The sequence below is a fragment of the Struthio camelus genome, chromosome 5 (assembly GCF_040807025.1).
Source record: "Struthio camelus isolate bStrCam1 chromosome 5, bStrCam1.hap1, whole genome shotgun sequence".
Lineage (NCBI taxonomy): Eukaryota > Metazoa > Chordata > Aves > Struthioniformes > Struthionidae > Struthio > Struthio camelus.
In genome coordinates this window covers 79735045-79754934 of record NC_090946.1, presented here as the reverse complement: position 1 = coordinate 79754934, position 19890 = coordinate 79735045, and the positions used below count along the sequence as shown (strand labels likewise).

General features: G+C 44.4%; 1 protein-coding gene across 1 annotated transcript; it reads right to left on the bottom strand.

Annotated features, from left to right (window-relative positions):
- Positions 1-6175: 6175 nt before the first annotated feature.
- On the bottom strand, positions 6176-19566 carry GMFB (glia maturation factor beta). The gene is made up of 7 exons (XM_068947521.1): positions 19280-19566; positions 16995-17091; positions 16335-16384; positions 15337-15386; positions 14228-14310; positions 12235-12308; positions 6176-10097 (listed from the first exon to the last, which is right to left on the bottom strand). The coding sequence occupies exons 1-7, from the start codon at positions 19280-19282 to the stop codon at positions 10026-10028; spliced, it is 429 nt and encodes a 142-aa protein (XP_068803622.1). The 5' UTR covers positions 19283-19566; the 3' UTR covers positions 6176-10025.
- Positions 19567-19890: the final 324 nt, after the last annotated feature.

Genomic DNA, 19890 nt, shown 5'->3' with positions numbered 1-19890 from the left:
AGCAGGGATCGCTGGGTCTTACGCTGCCGTATGGAAAAGAGCAGTGGGATCCACTCAAGGTGGATGTTTGCTTAAAAAGATATTGTGACGTAGTGACCTTCGCGGGTTCCTGCTTCGGCTGTTATGCCTAGAGCCTCCTGGGTGAGGCAAATTTCGGCGGAATTAGAGCTGCTCCGGCACTAAAGCCACCAATGCTGGTCCTGAGGGAGATCTGCTTCCTCCCAAGACCCAACGGCTGAGGAGCAGGAGCCCTCCTCCTTGCAAAAAAGCCCCAAGCAAAAATCACAAAATAGCCGTAAAAATCTGTACAAGGAAGACACCGTGGAGATGTGGAGATGACAGATAGCTTTCAATGCACTCTCCTTTATTTATTTTTTTTTTTCCTGGACTCACTGAGTTTAATCTTGATTTGAATCCCAAGGGAAATTGTCAGTGTCTGTTCACTTCATCTCAAATCCCTCTAAAATATTTGTCCTTATCGGAAAACAGCAGTATAATCAGTCATAATTCAGCATGTTACACAGTCTGTTCCTAAGGAAGATTTAGCTGAGGAAAGACGACTCTGGCAGGTCACGACTACAGCACTTTGGCAGGGAGCTGTGAGGGAAGATTAGAGAGCAATTTCTCCAAATTGTCATGCTAGAAATGCATGAGAAGTGCACTTTCTTCAACATTAAAAATAACATCCCTGAAAAAATAGTGATTTCCGTTAAAGATACCAGGGAAGCGTCTAATAATATTGACCTCAATAATAGCATTTCTACTGACTTCAGTATATTAAAGACTTCACTTACTGGGTCTTTAGGAGAGGAAAAATCTGAATATTTCTAGATGATTTAGAAGAGACTTGCGAAACGCCTCTCATGTAGTCTAGCAGAGGTCACCTTTCGCCACACCTTTGAACACACACCAGAAGGAGCAGGAAGTCTGTGATCAGAAGCGCACAATCTCTGCTCCCGCTTACCTCGGCTATGGGCTAACGGACATCAGGATGGTGGTTCACCACTCTCCATCCGTGATCGGCGGGACGAGAAGACCCCCTAGAGCTGCGAGTGCACCAGCTTCCTTGCAAACTGGCAAACATCCTTTGCTGTTGAGCTAATTGACCCATCTTTAGACTCCCCGTTGAGACTTTATTATTACGAATGTGACCACATAAACACATTCCTGTTATAAATTCCTTTGCACATGAAAGAAAACCCCCCGAGAAACAAAAACTCAATTTCAAAACTCAGATGCTGCCGGGCATCTCGCCGCACCTGATGATCGAATCCAGTCGTGGCCTCAGTCCCTCCCCAGCACCTACTGTCAGACGGCAACAGTCGTCTCTTTAGTGGGCTAAATACTCGAGCTGTCTTTTAAGTAGGAAGGTTTTGTTTTCCTCTTGCGTTGTAGCACTCCTGTTAACGGATAGCCGCACAATTCAGGGCCTAGGGTGTAATACCAGTGCGTGACTAGGCAAAGGGGCCAATAATTGTTTTGTTCAAAAACCGCTGCATAGTTGGGTTGCAGGATTTGACCTCTCATTCAAAAATGAAGAGTGGGATTTTCAGAAACTTTCTGCATAAGCCTAACTGCGTCAGGGAGGTCTCTGAAAATCCCATCCTTCGTCCTTAGCTCTTTAAAGAACAGCTTTAAATCCTGATCCAAACATAAACCGGCGCAGCGGTATCAGAGTAAACAGAGACGCTGAAGCCATAGCGCTGATATTCTAAGACAGCGTTAACATCTGGTACCAAATGATAACATTGTAAAAAAAGTCTCCCGTGTTAATTATTTCCACTGCTGATTGCTGCAGCGGAAACACAGTCATTGCTGGATATGGCGGTGAGGTTGCATCAGGGCAGAGTCAGGGCAGCCAACTTAGCGGGACAGAACATGAGGCATCCGCTGCCCCGGGTTAAGCGTCGTTATTGCCTCTGCCCAAAAGGGGCGAAGATACACGCAGGTCCTGCTTTGCGTTAGAAAACGAAGGTGTTCAAAGCTCAGAGGTCTCGCCAGGAGCCAGGAGACACAAGCCTGTTATCAGCACCTCAGGCTTCCCCCAGCTCGCTGGGGGGACCCAGAGGAAGATCCGTAGCGCCCTTGAAAAGTCGGGCGGCAGAGTCAGCACGTGACGCAGGGGACTTTGGTCTCCCTCTTCTCCCGCAAACATCCCCCGTGGCCTTGGGCACGGCACCCGGAGGGCCCCTGCGTACTGACACACTTCAGTCACCCTAAGGATGTCCAAAAGCCTCGGTTCACATCTAAATCCCCTCCGAAATCTTGCTTTTGATCTCTCCAGCTACATCCGCATCATCAGATCAGCTCCAGGCTCTGTCAGTACCAGAGCTCGCCCCCCGCCCCAGCTGTCCGCAGGATTTACCTGCTGCCCTGCACTGGCTCTCGTTGGGGACCAGCTCTCCCACGAGTAAACGCGGGCGCCGGGAGCAGGGAGGGCTGACGGGCTCACGCGCGCTGTCTGCCTCCCCAGGCCGCGTGGGCATGCTTGAGTTAAACCAGCAGCTCCGAGATCTTATGACTAAACTCCAGCAAGGAAGCAAAACGCAGCATCAGCACAGGGGAACGCAGAAGCTGCGTGTAAAACGAGAACAGCCCTGCTCAGGGACGGCGGCCTTACGTCAGCCTTTACTCACAGCCCCTGGAATGGGGCCATCTACGGGGGAAAGGGGCTGTGGAGCGGATCAGTTTTCCCATTCTTCCAGTAATACAGCTATACAGTTTGTTTTGTGCTTCTGAAGCAAACAATTGCACATTCACAGTTGGAGGTAGGGGATAAATATTGTCTCTAGCTGATCCCTTGATCCAGTCAGCCTAGCCGAATTAATCACATTCACAAATCAATCCAGGCTTTGTTGCTGTCGGAGCAGATGGCCAGGCAGACTGCCTCTGGGAGCGGGCTGGGCACGTTCTCCTTCCAGCTATCCAGCGGCGGATATTTAAAATGAGACATTTTTTCAAGGAATGCTGTGTCTCTCTCTCGCTCCTTGCTCAGTGATGCCCCAGCTTCTGCCGTGCTTCTGCCTTCTACAGCTCTAGCCGAAGGACGGGATGGCTGGTACCCGTCCCTTGCTTCGTCTGCCCCGCTTGCATCTACGCTCCTCCCATTTTCTGCACCAAAGAGGTGACAACAACAGACGCTGCTCAGCTTGGGGATTTCAAGCATGCCTTATATATCGCTGTGGAGCTGAGCACTGCAGGAGAGGGACGAGAAGCTGCAATCACGCTACGAGCTGCCTTCCACGGCACGTAACAGCAGGAACGGGAACAGGGCGCCTTCCAGAACGCCCGGCCGGGGCTTCGCCGTTGCAACAGCCAATCTGCCCTGAAAGACAGTCATGCTGTTTTCCCGGCGCTCACATCTGTTCCGCGTTCAGCGTCTTTCTGGCCTGCGGAAGAAAGGACGCCGTGCGCCCTGCTGAGGAACCGCGAGCGCCATCAGGGCAGTCCTGGTTAAGCGCGATGACGTTCCGTGCGAGACGTCTCGCGTGCCGGCGCAGCTGAACGAGGCGGACTGAGCGCGCGCCTGCGGTCCCCCAAAGAATGAAACCACGTTACAAAGCAGCCCAGAGAAAATAATCGCCTGCGGTGTGAAAAGCTGTTTAATCGAATTAAATATATACTCAGTTACGTTCACACTGCAATTTAATGGCGCATACATCAAAATCTGTGCAAGCACATTCAAATTATTTCCTCCACTTTGTGAGCAGATTACAGAAGAGGCATTCAGAGCCTAGTCGGTGCGGGGCCAGGCTGCCCGAGCTACTGCACATACCTCCTGCAACAGGCTGCCCCTTATCCCCACCAGATCACATAATATCAGACCAAAACCAGCAGCTGATATGGGGGAAAGCCTGTGAGAACCGGCAGGGGAGCAGTGGCCAAATGTACAGCGTTGCTGAGCGTGAAGCCGAGCACGGATTTATTTTTTTCCCCCTAGCCAGCCGCCTTTTTGGAGGTTGGCAAGTCTTGTTCTCTTTTCTGCTGTAACACAGGGACAATCCAACCAGACCAGGCTAAACTGTCGTTTAGCTTGCTATCAGGTCTCTACCACGCTAGTGTACCTGTAGCTACCCTAGCCACCCACGCATCCCCACGCGGGTGACAAGGACTCCCCTGCTGCCGCCGGCAGCTTTGTGGGGCATCACCAAACTGTAGCTGGCACGACTGCGCAAACACGCGAGCGCAGGGGGCGGCCCACCGGCCGCACATCCCATTTTTGTTGCAAGGGGTGAGGCCAACCCGAAATCATCGCTTCTGGCACACAGGAGCCTTGCAGGAAAATAACACCCAACCGTTCCTAGCCCCAGCACATCAGCTCTGCGTCCCAGGGCCTCCTTGCCTGCCCCCCAGCACAGCCCTTCTGCAGGTGGCTCAACAGCCGGCTGTTCTGCCTCTAAACAGCACCATGGCAATATCTTTACCTGCTTGTGCTTCATTTCCCCACGCTCGCATCCCACCTGGTCACGATATGGCAGGACCTTCACCTCTCAGGAGAAGGTGAGGAGCTTCGGGGCACCAGTTCATGCTCCAGGCAATTCTACAGCCCATTGGGGCACAGAGCAGCGGGCACAGGCACGGTCATGGGACCCTTTGACTGGTGTCCCTTTTGCTGCCAGGAAACCCCAGCACATACAGACACCGATTGCCCCAGCTCTTCCAAAACTGGCTGCACTTCTCTCTTCTCCCTTTTGTCACGTTATCCCCACCCAAGGCCCTGCCAAGTCATGGGATCCCCGCAGCAAACTCCTCCTAGCCCTGGCCAAGCTGTCTGCTCATACACCAGAAAGAGAAGGCTCCAGCTGGGTACGCTATTCAGGCTACACGCACGTTGCAAGCCTGTACTGTTGCACAGAGGTTTTCCACTTTGTGCTCATTCCCTTCTCTAGCTCTGACTGCCACTAAGCACTCAGCTGCTCTTTTCATATGACTATTACAAGTCAAACGCCTTTCCTGAATTAAAGCAACCGCTCTTCGTATCCCTAGATCTTTCGGCAATTCTTTTTAGCCAGCTTTTGTTGTCACCATCTCAATGATCTAGCAGTATCAGTAAACTACCAGCTTATTTGCTAGATATGCGTGTTCAGTGAACAACAGAATGCCACAGGACTCTACAGGTGACCTCTCCTCCTTGTGAGAGCTATTTATTCCTAGTGCTCCCCACCTCCCCAACACACCTTTAACCAGCTGTTCTTCCTCTTAAGAGGACAGTTCTCCTTCCCCAGCAGCTTAGCTGTTGTTTCAAAGCTTTTGGCAAGAGTTGCAACGTACTTAGGTGACCAAGAAAACGTTCATTAGCCACACGCGCTGAATCAGCTGTGCATCAAGTTCACCAAAGAGCTGTTAGATTTGCAGAGGGGTACTCACACCTGAGGAAAAAAAAGTTCAACTTCTATCATGTTTAATCTGTGCTCCATTAATGCTATTCTTCAGCATTGGCAGAAACAGAATAGCTGTCAGCTGCTGAAACAGAATTCCTTGGATTAACTTCGATAGCTTTTTCAAAAGGGTAACCAAAAAAAAATCTCCAAAGATAAGGAGACAAAGAAACAGTCAACAGGAATGAAGAAATGGTAGAGCGCTTCAGTGAACTGAATCCAGCGTTCTTGGGCAGCACTATGGAATACATGAGCCAGTAACTATGGGAAGGAAAAGGTAGGACTAAATTCCTTTGACTCCTTCAACCTACGGTGTCTCCTTGACAACTATTGCAACGTGGGACAGTCGGCACCTGTACTCTGTATCTTCTTTCAGACCTCCAGATTATGGCAGGAGCCTTGATCTTGTGGGAGAGGTGTGACATGAACATCTAAGTGGCATTTCAGAATCCCACCAGAGCCCCTTGCTGTCCTGTGGCCCAAGTAACACAGTCCTGAATTTTAAGATTCAAAGGTGCAAAGCAGCGGACAAGGACAGCAGTTATCCCATGGTGCTCCATCACCTGCTGTCCTTTCCTCTCCTTTACTGCCACCCCTCACAAAGGATGTAAAGAGGAATTCTTACATGTAGAAGAGCAAGTGAGGAAGCACATTCAAGACTGAATCCCACACAAGTTTAAAGCAAACTCTGGAAAACGAAGAAAAGGAAGAAAGTCATGCCTAATATTTATGGTCTTACCCCTCATACACCCCCATTCTAGATGGGCTACTTTGCAAATAACACAGGAAACAGAATCTTTTAATTAATTTTTTTTATTTATACCAATATAAGCACCATGCTTAGCAAAAGAGATTTGGTTTAAAGTAAACATGCAATGTGAACTAGCAGAGACTAAACAGCATAAGGAAGTTGTACGGGTTACTGATGGTTCCATGGAATTGCCAAGTTATCAAGACTGGCCATGAACCTCTCTCGCACCTTTTGCGATCTGCAGCGCTGCTGCCAACCCTGACGTGTCATAGCACACAATAAGCCATACTGAGTCTGACTCATGTAACAAACGCAAGAGTTTCATTGCCTTCCTTCTCGTGTCCCATTACACCTCCATTTTACAGCTACCAGAAGTACGTATCAAAAAAAAAAAAAAAATCCTGCTTGAAACTTCTTTTCTGAGCACACTGAAGTGAAGAATTGAATCAACTCCCTTGCTTTTACCTTTGACTCATACCCTTGGTATCAGTTTATAATTGTTTCTGGACTAGCTATTTTACAGTTTAAGATACAAAAATGGAAACTTGGTACAAATGCGTAAGATGCTCCTTTGGAGAAGTGGAAAGGTGTCAACACCTGCATTATTGCCTCCTTTGATAGATCAAAACAGCATTCATGATACTAGAAACACTTTTCAACCGAATACCAGCATTTACACATTCTTTGTGAAAAATATTCAAATGTTACAATTCCATTTCATGGCCTAACATGCAAACTCATGCTTTAATTCACCTTATCAATTAATAGGATTACAAGAGCTGTATATCCCAGCCATCTAGTCAATATTTAAAAGCAAACCAGATTGTGGCAGAAGTCTCTATGAAAGGCTTCAGGCTTAACTTAGGCCAAGAATTTTATGACCAACTTGCTACACTCCTGAAAAATAGGAGCTCACAATGGAAAATACTGACTCTCAGTCCTGTAGCTACAAAGGCTCCCATAGATGGCATTAGATAATTTATGTTGTCCTTTATTTTGAGCACTCTTTAGAGATCAAAAAATTCAGACAAATGTGTGATTACAGACAAGCAACTCTACAGTAAAGTGCAGTCAGAACATACTGGCCTTCTGGACACGGACACATCTGCCTCCCACTTATCTTAAGGGAGAAACAGTGAGGAAAGTGCAGTTCTAAGGTTAAGGTGGGAAATGTATTTGTGCAGGACAGATTTGGATATAATTCATGTCTTTGTTTAATGACTTGAGCATTACTGGCCTCCTAATTTAACACTACTACTGTCCTAGGCTCTTGAGATTTAGGTATGTAGCAGCAGACAGTTGTGGCAAAACACTGTATTAAAAATATGGAAACCACAAACAAGCCTAGAACAGCAAACATCCTCTGCACAGTCATTCTCCAGTTACCTGCAGCTGCTTCCTCACTTCCACAGCTAAGAGGAGAGGGGAAAGAGGTACAGCTACCAAGTAACACTGCTTGAAGAACAGTACTGGTGGGCTGAGCAGCATCAACACTATCTTTCACAAGACTACGGGCTCAAAAGCTCTCAACAGGATTTGTTTGCTTTCTTGAAGACTTGAGGGGCGGCACCCAAGGCAGAAAGGCCTTCGGTGGAGGCAACAAGAACAAAGGGAAGAGAAAAGGAGAACTCAGACTGAAGACTTCCAGTACACCGATAGAGCCATAAATAGCACTATGTGCTTGGCAGAAGGCACAGTGATCCAGGGATGCAGAATTAAGTTCAATCTCACTGCAGCAGCTCCTCCCTTCTCCCCCAAAGGGAGGCCCCTTCTACAAGTACTTTTGCCAAGCCCTGTGCAAGCAATAGCTGGATGCTGGCAGCCCACCAGTGTACAAAGTACAATGACAAAGATTATTAATCCAGTTTTCCCCACTGCAAATCAAGTTGAACATTACAAGCGGCAGCCTCCCACACAGACTGTACTTTGACATGTCTTACCTTTAGCACAATACCAGTAAAACAAGACTCTCGCTGTTTTAAGACTGATGCTTAGGGTAATACCGTTCCTTAAACCAAAGTCTTATTTAGATGAGTTGTCACAAAAGGGTTTTTTTTTAATTGATCTGCAGTACAGAATGATCAAGTAACAGTTTCATCATCAACATTTTCTGTCCAGGGAAATCACAATCGTTCCAGTTCAATATGTTAACACAGAAATCTTATCTCCTTTAATTACAAGCAAGTATTTATTTCCTGCACTGAAAGATCAGTTTAATCAGATCTTAACATCTGCATTTTGAAGATTTGTATACAAATGTCAGATTTGTATACAAATGACTGAGCAGTAACCAACTAAGAAGAGCTTTACCAACACTGAGGACCTCTGCACGCGAATTTCATGTGAAATTAGTGTTAAGACACTAATTCACCTAACACAACATGTTTTCACACACCTTCCTTCAGCACAGGTTTCACAGCACGAAATACTGGCCTCCTAATTTAACACTGCATTCTTTTTTCAAACAGATCTGTTAGGACAGCTGTACTTTAAGGTATGTTATCATCAACAGGAAGCTGCTCTTCCACAGATACTTAATTCAGTAGCACGCCAAACACTCATGAGCTAGATAATGAGATACCGTCACATGAGTACTCCTTTTGCCACTGCATGCGCTGAACATGATGTCACATATCAGACAACTATTCTACTCAATATAAAACAGACCTGTAAAAAGACTGGTCATTTATAAAAGTTAAATACCATTTTCACATTAGAATCTTTGCTGTTTCAAAGAGATGAACCGTCAATAAATCAAAATCAAATTATCACTTATGAAAAAGTGGAATGTAATTTTGGCCAACAAGCAGTTAAGAAAGTTAAAAGACAGTCACTAAAATACTCAATAACTACGTGCGGCCAACTTTTATAGCAAAAACAAATACAAATCGTTCAATACCATGAAAAGCTTTAACTACCTGGACTCCTACAAATGGAGTAGATGACTGGAATTTCAAAGAAAATGAGGTTAGCTTTTAAGAGATGTCAACTGCAGCACTAGGCACTAGGAAAAAAGTATTACTCGGATTCTTTAACAAAGTTGTTACCAAATTTGTACTAAGTGGCAGTGTAAAATCATTATGTCATTTTAAAGCTAACAAATTAAAGGCACACAGTATTAACAGGTGTTCATTTAAAGGAAATGAGCAAAGAGGTAAACTTCTTAACAGTGTAGTTAAGTTATATATGCAAGACATCTGGTGTGAGAGTAACCAGAGTTGTAATTCAGCCCTTAGTTATCATTTAGTTCCTGTAAGACTATATTAGCATGAGAACTGGACAGTCAAAGCTTCGCCCTGAAATTTAGTAATATTGACTCAGTCAACTGAGAAATCACTGGAATGACAGAAATATTAGTTTCAAGAATTTGAAAAAGTTCATAGGGACTCAATGGAAGGATACATGGATGGGTGTGCTGTACAAGGATTTTGTCTTGTTAATACTAAATATTTCCAGGGACTAGTTTGCACAATTCAGAAAATATTAAGTCAAAAAGTCTGGCAAGTAAGTGACAGTACACAATTTTTGCATATAAATGGCTAGCATACGTCATAAGGATGCATTTGTAGCTCAGAAGAAGTTAGCGTCAGCTTCCAAGTTATGTTTGTAGAGAGTTATAAATTCAGAACTGAACTATTCTAATTCTAGAAATATTAATCACAAGAGTGCAAAAGGAGTCCCTGCAGGGGGGTATTCCCTTTAATAGGTACATATAAGGAAACACCTGCAAAGATTTGTTACTTCAAGGAGACAGACCTGCTATTCTTTGCACAAACTTTGCACAAAAGATGTACTGCAGGAGACAGATGTAAATACAGTGCATTTTAGATGTAAGTATTCATGTCTGGTTCCAGTACTACCAGGATGGTACATAAATACTTATTACAGAGGTTTTCTTAATGGAAGAAGCCCAGTTTCTCACGCAGCCATTCTTCAGTTAGGTCTTCTGTATTTCTTATTTCAAATACCTAAACAAAATTGCATTGTGTAAACATCTGAGGTGCTTGTACTCAAAAGGGATAAGCATACGATGCAATCAATACCCAAAGTTCAGAAAGTTTACTCAGTTCAAGACAGTTATTCTCCTCTCAAGTGAAATACATCCATACCACAGCAGCACATTTTGCTTTCCCCAAAAGAAAAAAGCTTGAGGTATACACCTCAGAATAGAAGACTTGCACAAAAACCAAAACATTGTACAAGTCTTATACAAAACTTTCACATAGCCTTGAAATAGAAAATGAGACCAAAGTCACAAACATACTCTTTACATTCCACATGGGAAAGTGACTATTTTGACTCCCTTCAAGAGAGTTTTAATTCCGTATTGCTAACTAGAGTCTCTGGGATGCCCCACCAGTGGATCATCTTTTTCAGAAGAGGCAGGTGTCTAAATCTTGCAAATACACAGGCCTTGAAAAGTGTTTTTCTAGGCAATGGAAGCAAGAAAGTTATTTTGAGACTGCTGTTATTATTCCGACCGTATTCAAAATAAAGCTATTTCCAGCACTAAATGTTATCTGCCTTTTCAAGTGTACAGTGTACAAAATACATGCTGAGGCTGACCGAATGAACGGGGTTTTAAGAGACTCACAAAAACTCCTCAGCAAATATACTGTCTAGAATCAGTTTCCTATTTACTCCTGTCCTTATCCATTTTACCATTTTAATCTGCTTTAGAAAACAATTTAAATTTATCTTTTCTCTTCTCCCATCCCTGCTGGAATAATCTCTGCACACTGATTCTCGTATTCAGACTGTGATCCACTACTATCAATGGAAATATTGATTTATTATGTAAAATATGGAAGAAAACCCCAAAATTCAGTATTATAGCATTAAGTATTATAGCTTAACAGAGGCCAAGCTGACATGCAAGCCATTGAAAAATACGAGGACTCAGTTGAATCACTGCAGAAATCACACCAGGAGGAAGTTACAGCATGAGCTAGAATGAAATCTAGCTCAGGGAGAGGCCAGCATAAAGTACATTTGAAGAGCAAGTAAACAACTTGAACTGGATGCAGGGGAGGGTCAGCTCCAGAAGGAAGATAATCATGTGCCTCTAATCCTGGGCTTTCATTCAAAAGCCTTTCAGACTGAATTCCTCCCGCTTGAATAGCGATACTAACTACAATATAGCTGTTTCGCAGGCTTTCACCTTCATTTCATCAAGTCTTCCTTCTCGCTTAGTGGGGTCCTTTCTTACGAGGTGCCTCTAGAACAGGTGGACATTCACAATACTCCTTCTTGCCTCAATATACATTTTTAACCAGGATGTTAAATAACTCAGCCAGGATAAGGAAGACCCAAAAATGAAAAGTGAAACCCTTCTACATTGTACGAAAAACCTGAAGTGATCATTGAATCTATTTAGCTTTACCATTTGAAACTAAAACCTTGACAAATTTACATGCTAATTATGGAGAAATTTCAAAGATCTCTCAAATGACAATTTTTTTTTTAATAGCTCTATGCCTAGTGAATGCAGTGATTTCTTCTAGTCTCAGAGTAGAGGAAGAAAACAGAGAAAGGTTTAAAATTGTTCAGCAAGTGGCACATACTATTTACAAATACTTAAGTCAGTCTAAAATTAATTCTATCAACCTACTTCATTTTTACCTATCAGGAGAAGGTTCTTCCATTTAACTGATGGCTTTGGTACATAGGTTCCAAACACAGGTACACACTAACACGAAGTCAAGCAGTAAATTTTTTGCATCTGCCTTCCCTCTTGCTTCTATTTTAGACTTAAATTCTGAAGGCTATGTTCTATAAGTATAGAACTCCATAAACCATGCAGCAAAACAAGTCCATACCACACTAGACTTCAGTCTACTCTTCTCAAATCCATTCCCCAAAGTGAAGATACCCGCCCCAATGAAAGGTATTTTAGTCTTGGGGAACATTTTTCTTCTCTCTGTCCCTTAAAACTCCAAAAATTCCTATGTATGCTCCTTTCTTCAGTGTTTCTGAAACAATCTGTTCACTCTTATTTCAAAGTCCCATAACATTCTTCTCGTGTTACGTTCCAGAGAGACAGAAAAACAACTTCTGAAATCTGCATTTAAGGGGGAGACAGTCATTTCAAATAGTTATTTATACCTTAGTGAGTTCAGCTGTCTGTACAAGCTTATTCTTGCTCCCAGCATACATCATCTGCTGTTCAGGCTTACATCCTGTAGTTGTGAAGGGAAAGACTGTGTTTAGATATTTTGACTACAAGACTTCAAAGAGCAGATTTTTTTTTTTTTTTTAATCCAAACCAAAAGCTGAGGTTTCCATGCAGAACTGTGACCTAATTCTTTATATACAGTATCATCTTGTTCTTACCTTCATACTTGTAAAGCATTTTCTGGCTATAGGCATGTAGGCTGAATTGGTAATCTCAATGCACATCTGTATTTCTGCTTAGAGCTGACATCAAACATTGCAGCAGTCAAACTTTAATTGCAATTCAGAATAAACAGCCAACAAAGCAGTACAAACTACTACCTCCTGCCACTACAGTAGTGTGCTAATTACACTACACTAAATTCTTCACCCTCCTGCTTTTTCTAGAACATTCCCACGCTGTTGTTAGTTACACTTATTCAGCTCTTAATAGAATAAGTGTCTGAACTAGAGTCAAACTGAAAACACATGTCTGTTTGAACTGTTGTTCTCTCTCTCCCATTCTCCTCCAAACTCTCCAGCTGAACTGGTACCTCAAAATGACTTTTTGTTGAACTCACATCAGAGTAACCTCAGCCACAATTGACATGAACGAGATGCTTAGACTTCTAACTGATAAGTTCGCTGTTTCTGACTCCAGCGTCAGTCTGACCACTAACTTTTGTGCGCGGGACACTTTGAAACAGAAAGATCAAGAAAAAGATAACCTTTTCTTTAGAAATTTTTCTCTTGTGTAGAAGTTTCTAGGTATGGGTATAGTTTTCAGTCTTACAGACCATAAAGAACATTGTCTAAGCCATCTGTTCCTATGAAGTATTCCAAGTTCATCCACTTTAGCTATTTCAGGGTCTTCCAGGAAGATTCCTACTGCTGTTTCAACTCTCGGAACATCTTTCTGAAGAGAAGCAACACCGGTAACATTTGTTTGGAGATGCTCTGGTACCTATAGCAGAATATGCTCACTAGTCACTGAACTCTTTCACCTGCCTGGTTATTCTAGCTCTGAGTATTTGGCATCTGGTCAAACCCGGGACAATCTAAGGTTCCAGACTCTTTCTCCTTGAGCGCTGCCTGACCACCCCACCACACTCACTTGCCTAGATCTCAGTTATGGAGCACTCTATTCTTCTCTGCCCCTAAAGCTGTGATAGGCCTTTACATCTACACATTACAGCAGTGTTAGGCCTGTCACACACAGGCCCCTGGAAAAACTCCCTCGGTAACTCCACGTCAAGCCCTTTTAGAGTCCTGCTCTCTCCCAATCCCTTTTGCAGGCAGACATGTGTCGTCATGCAAGAGAAGTGGGGATTTCCAGCCCTCTTCTCACTCTTGACCGGACCACGCTCAGAACATATTTCAAGGATTCTCCAGGATGTGGGGAGAGGCTGACAAGACATTAGGGTAAATCTACATGAATAGCTGCAGAGTGTTCCAGGCTCCTTTCATTTACATTAAGATATTGCTGAGCATGTCACCAAGAACACATTGGGCACACTTAAAAAAAAAATACACCTTTTGGAAGGCTATACAGGGAACTAACATGTCCGTTCCACCTTCGGAAGTTGGAAAAAAAAAAATTGATCTCTTCTACCCTATTTCCTCCTAAGTGCTCTAGGTGCAAACCTCAAACGCACTGAAAACGTCCAGCAACTAGGAAGATCTGGGCAGATAAAGTATTGACAACTGCAACAAGCTGACACTGAGGACAGACCTTCACACTACAGACTCCTCTTCACCAAATAAGGTCTCCAGCTAACTCTGCAGCCTTACAGTGCCTTGATTCCAGTACTGGCAATAAATAAATAAATTTAGCCTTAAGCATCTGAACTACTACTCGAGCACTAAGCACTCATTTTATCTTTTATAGCAAAGAACGTTCCACGTTTACAGTACATAGTAGCTATCATTCACAATGGTCACTCACCAACTGGACTGGAGAAGATAAAGCATAATGGATAAGAAACTCTTCCATCATCATGCTGATACTTGTAACTATACACAATGAATGTTTTTTCTGAGGTTAAAGAAACTAAAAATTAACAATTTTATTAGGCTATAACCCTCAGTTACCAGAGCTCAGCGTAGGCACAAAAAAGTTCTCCTTCAGTCTTGCATTCTAGACGATGCTTCGACTTTGGCAAGTAGGTTCACTGTCCTCCTATCTTCACTTCCATCTATTTCAAATCCACATTTGACTTTCGGAACTGATCCCGCTTTTCTTTACCAACCCCGCTCACATCTAGGGGCAAGAGGCGTTTCCGTATTGCCGTTTCACATCACGTTAGAGGGCTAAAAATCACCCTTTCCATTGCAAACAGTCCTCCCTCCAGCTTTGCAAAAAGACTTCCGACACCCACCAGTTGGTTTGGACTGAATGAAAGTCAAATTATTTCCTTGCAGACCAAGCACTGTTTTGTTTCAGGTGTTTTGCTGAACTTGAACACAAGTTTTAGCCAAGACTCTTTCTTTATAGCCTCCTACTACACTACATTCATGAAAAGAAAGATTAAGAATGGTATTTGGAGTAACGCCATCCAGCCAGCCTCTGAGAAAAACAAGAATTCTTCCCTAAATTACACCCCTACACACCTCCCAAAATCATTTACAATAGCAAAATAGCAAGGGACACTTACTGAGAAACTATCAAAACGTATCCTAAGTCACAGAGGCAGTCTTCTATATTTATAAGAGCCACATAAAAAAATTGGTATACTTTACTCATTTCTTGACACTAACAATAGCAGGGCTTCAGTTGTTTCCTTTTAAACCATACTCTAACATTTGGGGGAAGTCAAATCTCAGAAAAGGCCTAAGTGTTATCAGTCACTTAGTCAGTTAAGTGAGTCTTAAGAAGTGGGACACAACTGTTCAGTGCCTCATGAGAGTTGATCCCTACGCTATTTCACAAATAGAATATTAGTAGAGTTGTACTATGGGCAAGTATTGGCATAAAAAGGTGAAGTTTGACTTGGAACATTTTGCACAGTTTCCAGGAATGAACAAGACCAAACGCCAGCAACATAAGAAGGATATCGAGGTTGTCTCTCAGGCAGCTCGTCTTTTAGCTCATCAGGAGAAATACCCTGGTAACATTAAACATAAGCAATATTTGAACAAATTAACTTGCACTTATATCCTATGAAGGCTGAAACAGAACAATGGAATAGCAAGCAGCTGTGAGTTAAGATATACCTCTACAATTTAACTGATAATGATCTCTCCCACAAATTAGTAGAGCAGTTTAGGAAAACTTGTCTGTTAACAGATTCCTATGACTAAACAGGATTAATGTGAGCATGAATAATCATCCCTATTTTAGACATAATGACTTTAGAAAAACATTTTTGGCTCTAGTTGGATATGTTGGCAGCTACCCTGCTTTTCTAACTTTACTACTAAGCAGAAGTAAGCAAGCACACCCAAAAAGTATTTGTTAAAATCAACTACATAAACGGTGCTTTTGAAAATTCCGTACTTCCTTCTTCAGCAAACAGAAAGTCCTTATTCTCTTCAGACGTTACGTTAACTCCTACATTCTAGAGAGTAAGAGCTTTAATGCCCAAATCCCTGCAAAGGATTTGATTTTGCCCTACGTACCATCAAGAAACACTACACACTGGGCTGACCCTATTATGCCACCTATCATATTCAGAGCCTGCAAAGGATTAGCAATCCTAGCTTCTAAGCGATGGTAGATTAGTTCAGAGTCAAATATGCAGATCAACATGGAAATGCAGCAGAAGTCTCTTCAAAAAGCTAGCAAGTGCCAGAAGATGCTTTCTACATACAACATTACGTTGCAACAGCTTTAAATTAAGTTTTGTGCAATTAATTAGTCAACTCAATTGCTTCTGCAAAGTTCCACTATTAATAGTGCTGTATTTTACATGCAGAGTGACCATGCATTTAAATAAGCTCATGACCCAAATTAGATTAAGAGTTTGATAACGATTTGAAACTAAGGCAGTACCTTAGAGACAACAATACATTGCAGGCTGAAGATACTCTTATTTACAATTCATTTAACAAACCTCATGCTCCTCATCCAGTACCACCAGCTGTTTATCCTTGTCGATTTTCACTATAAATCAAAATAAAATAGATCAGCTTTTATATAAAAGATGTTTACATCCACCCACATTTTAACTGTTGTCCAGCCATCACTTTATACAATGTATGGATAAAGCTTTTTATATTCCCCCAGCATACAGTCCTTGTGCTTCCCCTTCTGCTCTTCACTCCCTATCCCATGACTTCACAAAGTCCTTGCAGTCAAGATAAGTGCACAATCTAAGTGTGTTCATTGCAATGCTCCTTTTTTCAAATTTCAAAAGACAGAAACATCACAGTCCCTTACTTCAGGGCTACAAAGTTTGCAAACTCAAGATGAGCATGCCTTGACTTTTTTTTTTTTTTGGCTATCATTTTACAACTAGTGACAGACCTTAAATTACATGCAAGTATAAATATTCCACTAAGAGCAAATGAAGTCAAGTCTTGTAGCAAAAGACCAGCATTACATTATTGTTAAAATTACAGAGGGAATGGGAGGGACCGAAGCTTATACCAGAAGCAGTCCTTTTGGATCACGTTTAGCTGTTGCAGCAGCAAAATTACATGGGAAGGAAGAGAGGAGACACAGGATTTTCTGCAAGATCTTGCAACTTTTGCCAGCAGTGTTTTTAACTTACTTATAATGGCAGCATTGTTGGTTTCTTTACGAAACCGGAACTTTCTCAGTTTCTCCACCAGGTCTTCAGCAACATCACAAACCACCAGAGATTCACTCTAGAAAAGGGAAATAGCAGAAGGGAGGGAAAGGTAAGGGAAATCTTTTGAATAAGATATTAAAAAAAAAAAAAGATGTCACACATGTACGCACAGGACAAACTCCGCTGAAATGGAAGTACCTGCAACCTGTTGAAAGTGTCAGAAATGCACACAATCCAGAACAACAACAGATGACAGCAGATTTTAAGACTACAAAACCAGAACACTTATCTGTTCTATTATCCTGTCCCAAAGCCATATAGTTTTATTAGCTATTCCTAAAGCGAGGTTATTCTAAAATATTTATCTTATGAAGGATTCCTATTTCTGCAACGTAGTTCTTAGGACATAAACAAATTTACAACGCATTTGCCAAAACTAGACCTGAAACTAGAGTGGCTTAAGGTGGTAGTAAAGTGGTTAAAATAAAGATTTAAAATCATAAGGGCTATTATTAGTATTTCAGAAGAACAAAGACGCTAATCAAGGGGCACTACCTTTTTACCCACAAAAGCGAGCTGAGCTTTAACTGAGCTTTTCAGATTTGCACACATGCAGGCAGCATTTAAACATTTAAATCAAGAAGCTTGCCTATTTGCCCTCATGTGTTAAAGTTACTAACTCCAAATTTGCAGAATATCCAAGTAACACATTAGTCATCATATTGAAGATGGGGAAGGAAGTGATTATTTCACAAGCAACCCTGCAGGTTATCTTCCACTATACATGCAATTTTTAACTGTACCAGGCCAACCACTGCCATTTCCGGAGCAACATCTTATACATACAATCCACCTCTATCACCACAGATAGAACGACAAGCCAACCTGAGGAAGAAAAGCTGATTTACCACCTCCAGCTTACTCATGTTATTGTCCTTGTACATTCCTAAGGCGTCAAGGTTTCCCTGCCAACGCAGTTATATTTCAAGATATCTTTAAAAAAAAAAAACTCAAATGAAAAAGATACTTGCAAAACAATCACAACAGCTACTAAATAGCTGCTTCGTTGAGACAGATCACAGCTTATATGTCAGAACGTTACTATTTAAACTCTGAGTTCTGGCAGGTCATCAGACCCCTCTGGACTTCAACATGGCTTGTTTCCCGAGTTTCCTCAAAAAGTAGAGAAGCGTCTCTGCTTCCCCTGCTTTCAAAATCACCTGGCAAGTATCCTATTATGCTTATTACTCCTAACAAACTTGCACCTTCATCAACTGCTGGCACATCTCGTGTCTCTGCCTCCTTACAATAGCTGGAGGGGCAATCAGGCTCTGTTGTGACAGGACTCTATTATTTTAAGGTTGAGCACTGTGTGTGCAGCCTTCACTTTTTTGCTCATTTCCCCTAAATTTTAAAGGTTTGTCCTGGCTACCTCCCATCCGCAAATGGCATTAATATCCACTCTCACTATCTCAGGAGGTCTCTACTTCAGAAACAGAGTTCAGGGGCTGCATTTCAGTAGCGAAGCGATATTCTACACGAAATACTTTTTTTTTTTTTCCCCCTCTCCTTAAAGAGGCATTTCTTCCAGTCTTGCAGACCTGGGAGAAGACTCCACACCAGTTTCCTGCCCTCTTCCAGCAGATACTGCAGCATAAGCAGCAGCCTTGCTTATACCCGTGCAGCCAGGCAAATATAAATCCCTGAAGGAAATTTAAGCTCTGCCCCCAAAACACGCAGCAACATCAGATTCAGATCACCTGCCTAAGTTGGTTCAGCAGGGCTGAAGGAGAGTTAAGTCAATAGGAGAAGGGCTGCACGCTGAGCGGGCACCTGCGAAAGGGGGAGGGAGGGAGGGAGGGAGGGAGGGGAAGGGGAGCGTTGCTGCTGTTTAGGTCCCAGCCGCCGCTCGCACTAGCGCTACGCCCCAAGTTTTGGAGAAAGGGACGTAGCCATCCGCCAACCGACCGCGACTTCCTTTCGGAGCGCCGCGTCCCTCCGCTCTCCCCCCGCCGGCCGGCGGCGCCCAGCGAGCGGGGCGGCCGTTTCCCCCGCCGGCCGGGCCGGCTCCAGGGCCAGCCGGGGCCGCGGGCCCTCCCCGGGCGTCGCCCCCCCCGCGTCAGGGCGCCCCGCAGGGCCCGGCCCGGTCCCCTCAGGGCACCTGCGTTTCCCCCCTCATAACTTTCCCCTTCGCCCGCCGGGTCCGACCCCGCAGGGGCACCGGCCGGTCAGCGCCCCCCCGGCCCGACCCGGGCTCCGCTCACCATCTTGCGCGCCCGCGCAAACACCCGGCTCCCGCCGCCGCCGCCTCCTCACTGAGCCGCGCGCCCCACTGCGCCTGCGCCGCGGAGCCCCCGTCTCTTCTCCCCCCCTCCCCCCCAATCCAATCAGCACAGCCGCCCCAGCGGGCCGAGGAGCGTCACCCGCCTACGGGTAGCGCGAAGGTTCAAGCGACGGGCGGCACAGCCCGCTGCCCGGGGCGGCCCACGTGCTACCGGGCCGCCGGGCAGGGCGCAGGCGCAGGCGCGCGGCCCGTGCCGCGGTGCCACGTGACGCCCCGCCGCGCCCCGGCCTGGCGCCATGGCAACGGGTCGGGCCGGGCCGGACCAGGCCCTGCGCCAGCCGCAGGCGGTGGCACGCGGTCCCGACAGGCACACCGTCCGCACACACGCACCGCCTGACACACACACCGCCCTGACACACAGACTGTCCCCAGCTGCACACTGCCTGACACACACACGCCCTGACACGCACACTGCCCCAACACACACACCGCCCTGACACGCACACCGCCCTGACACGCACACGCTGCCCGACACGCACACCACCTCGACACGCACACTGCCCCAACACACACACTGCCCAGCACACACAC

Coding starts and splice junctions, on each gene's coding strand:
- GMFB (XM_068947521.1), bottom strand. Junction 16,385..16,994: donor CAACAATGCTGCCATTATAA/GTAAGTTAAAAA, acceptor TTTGATTTATAG/TGAAAATCGACAAGGATAAA. Junction 15,387..16,334: donor TACTGGATGAGGAGCATGAG/GTTTGTTAAATG, acceptor TAATGTTACCAG/GGTATTTCTCCTGATGAGCT.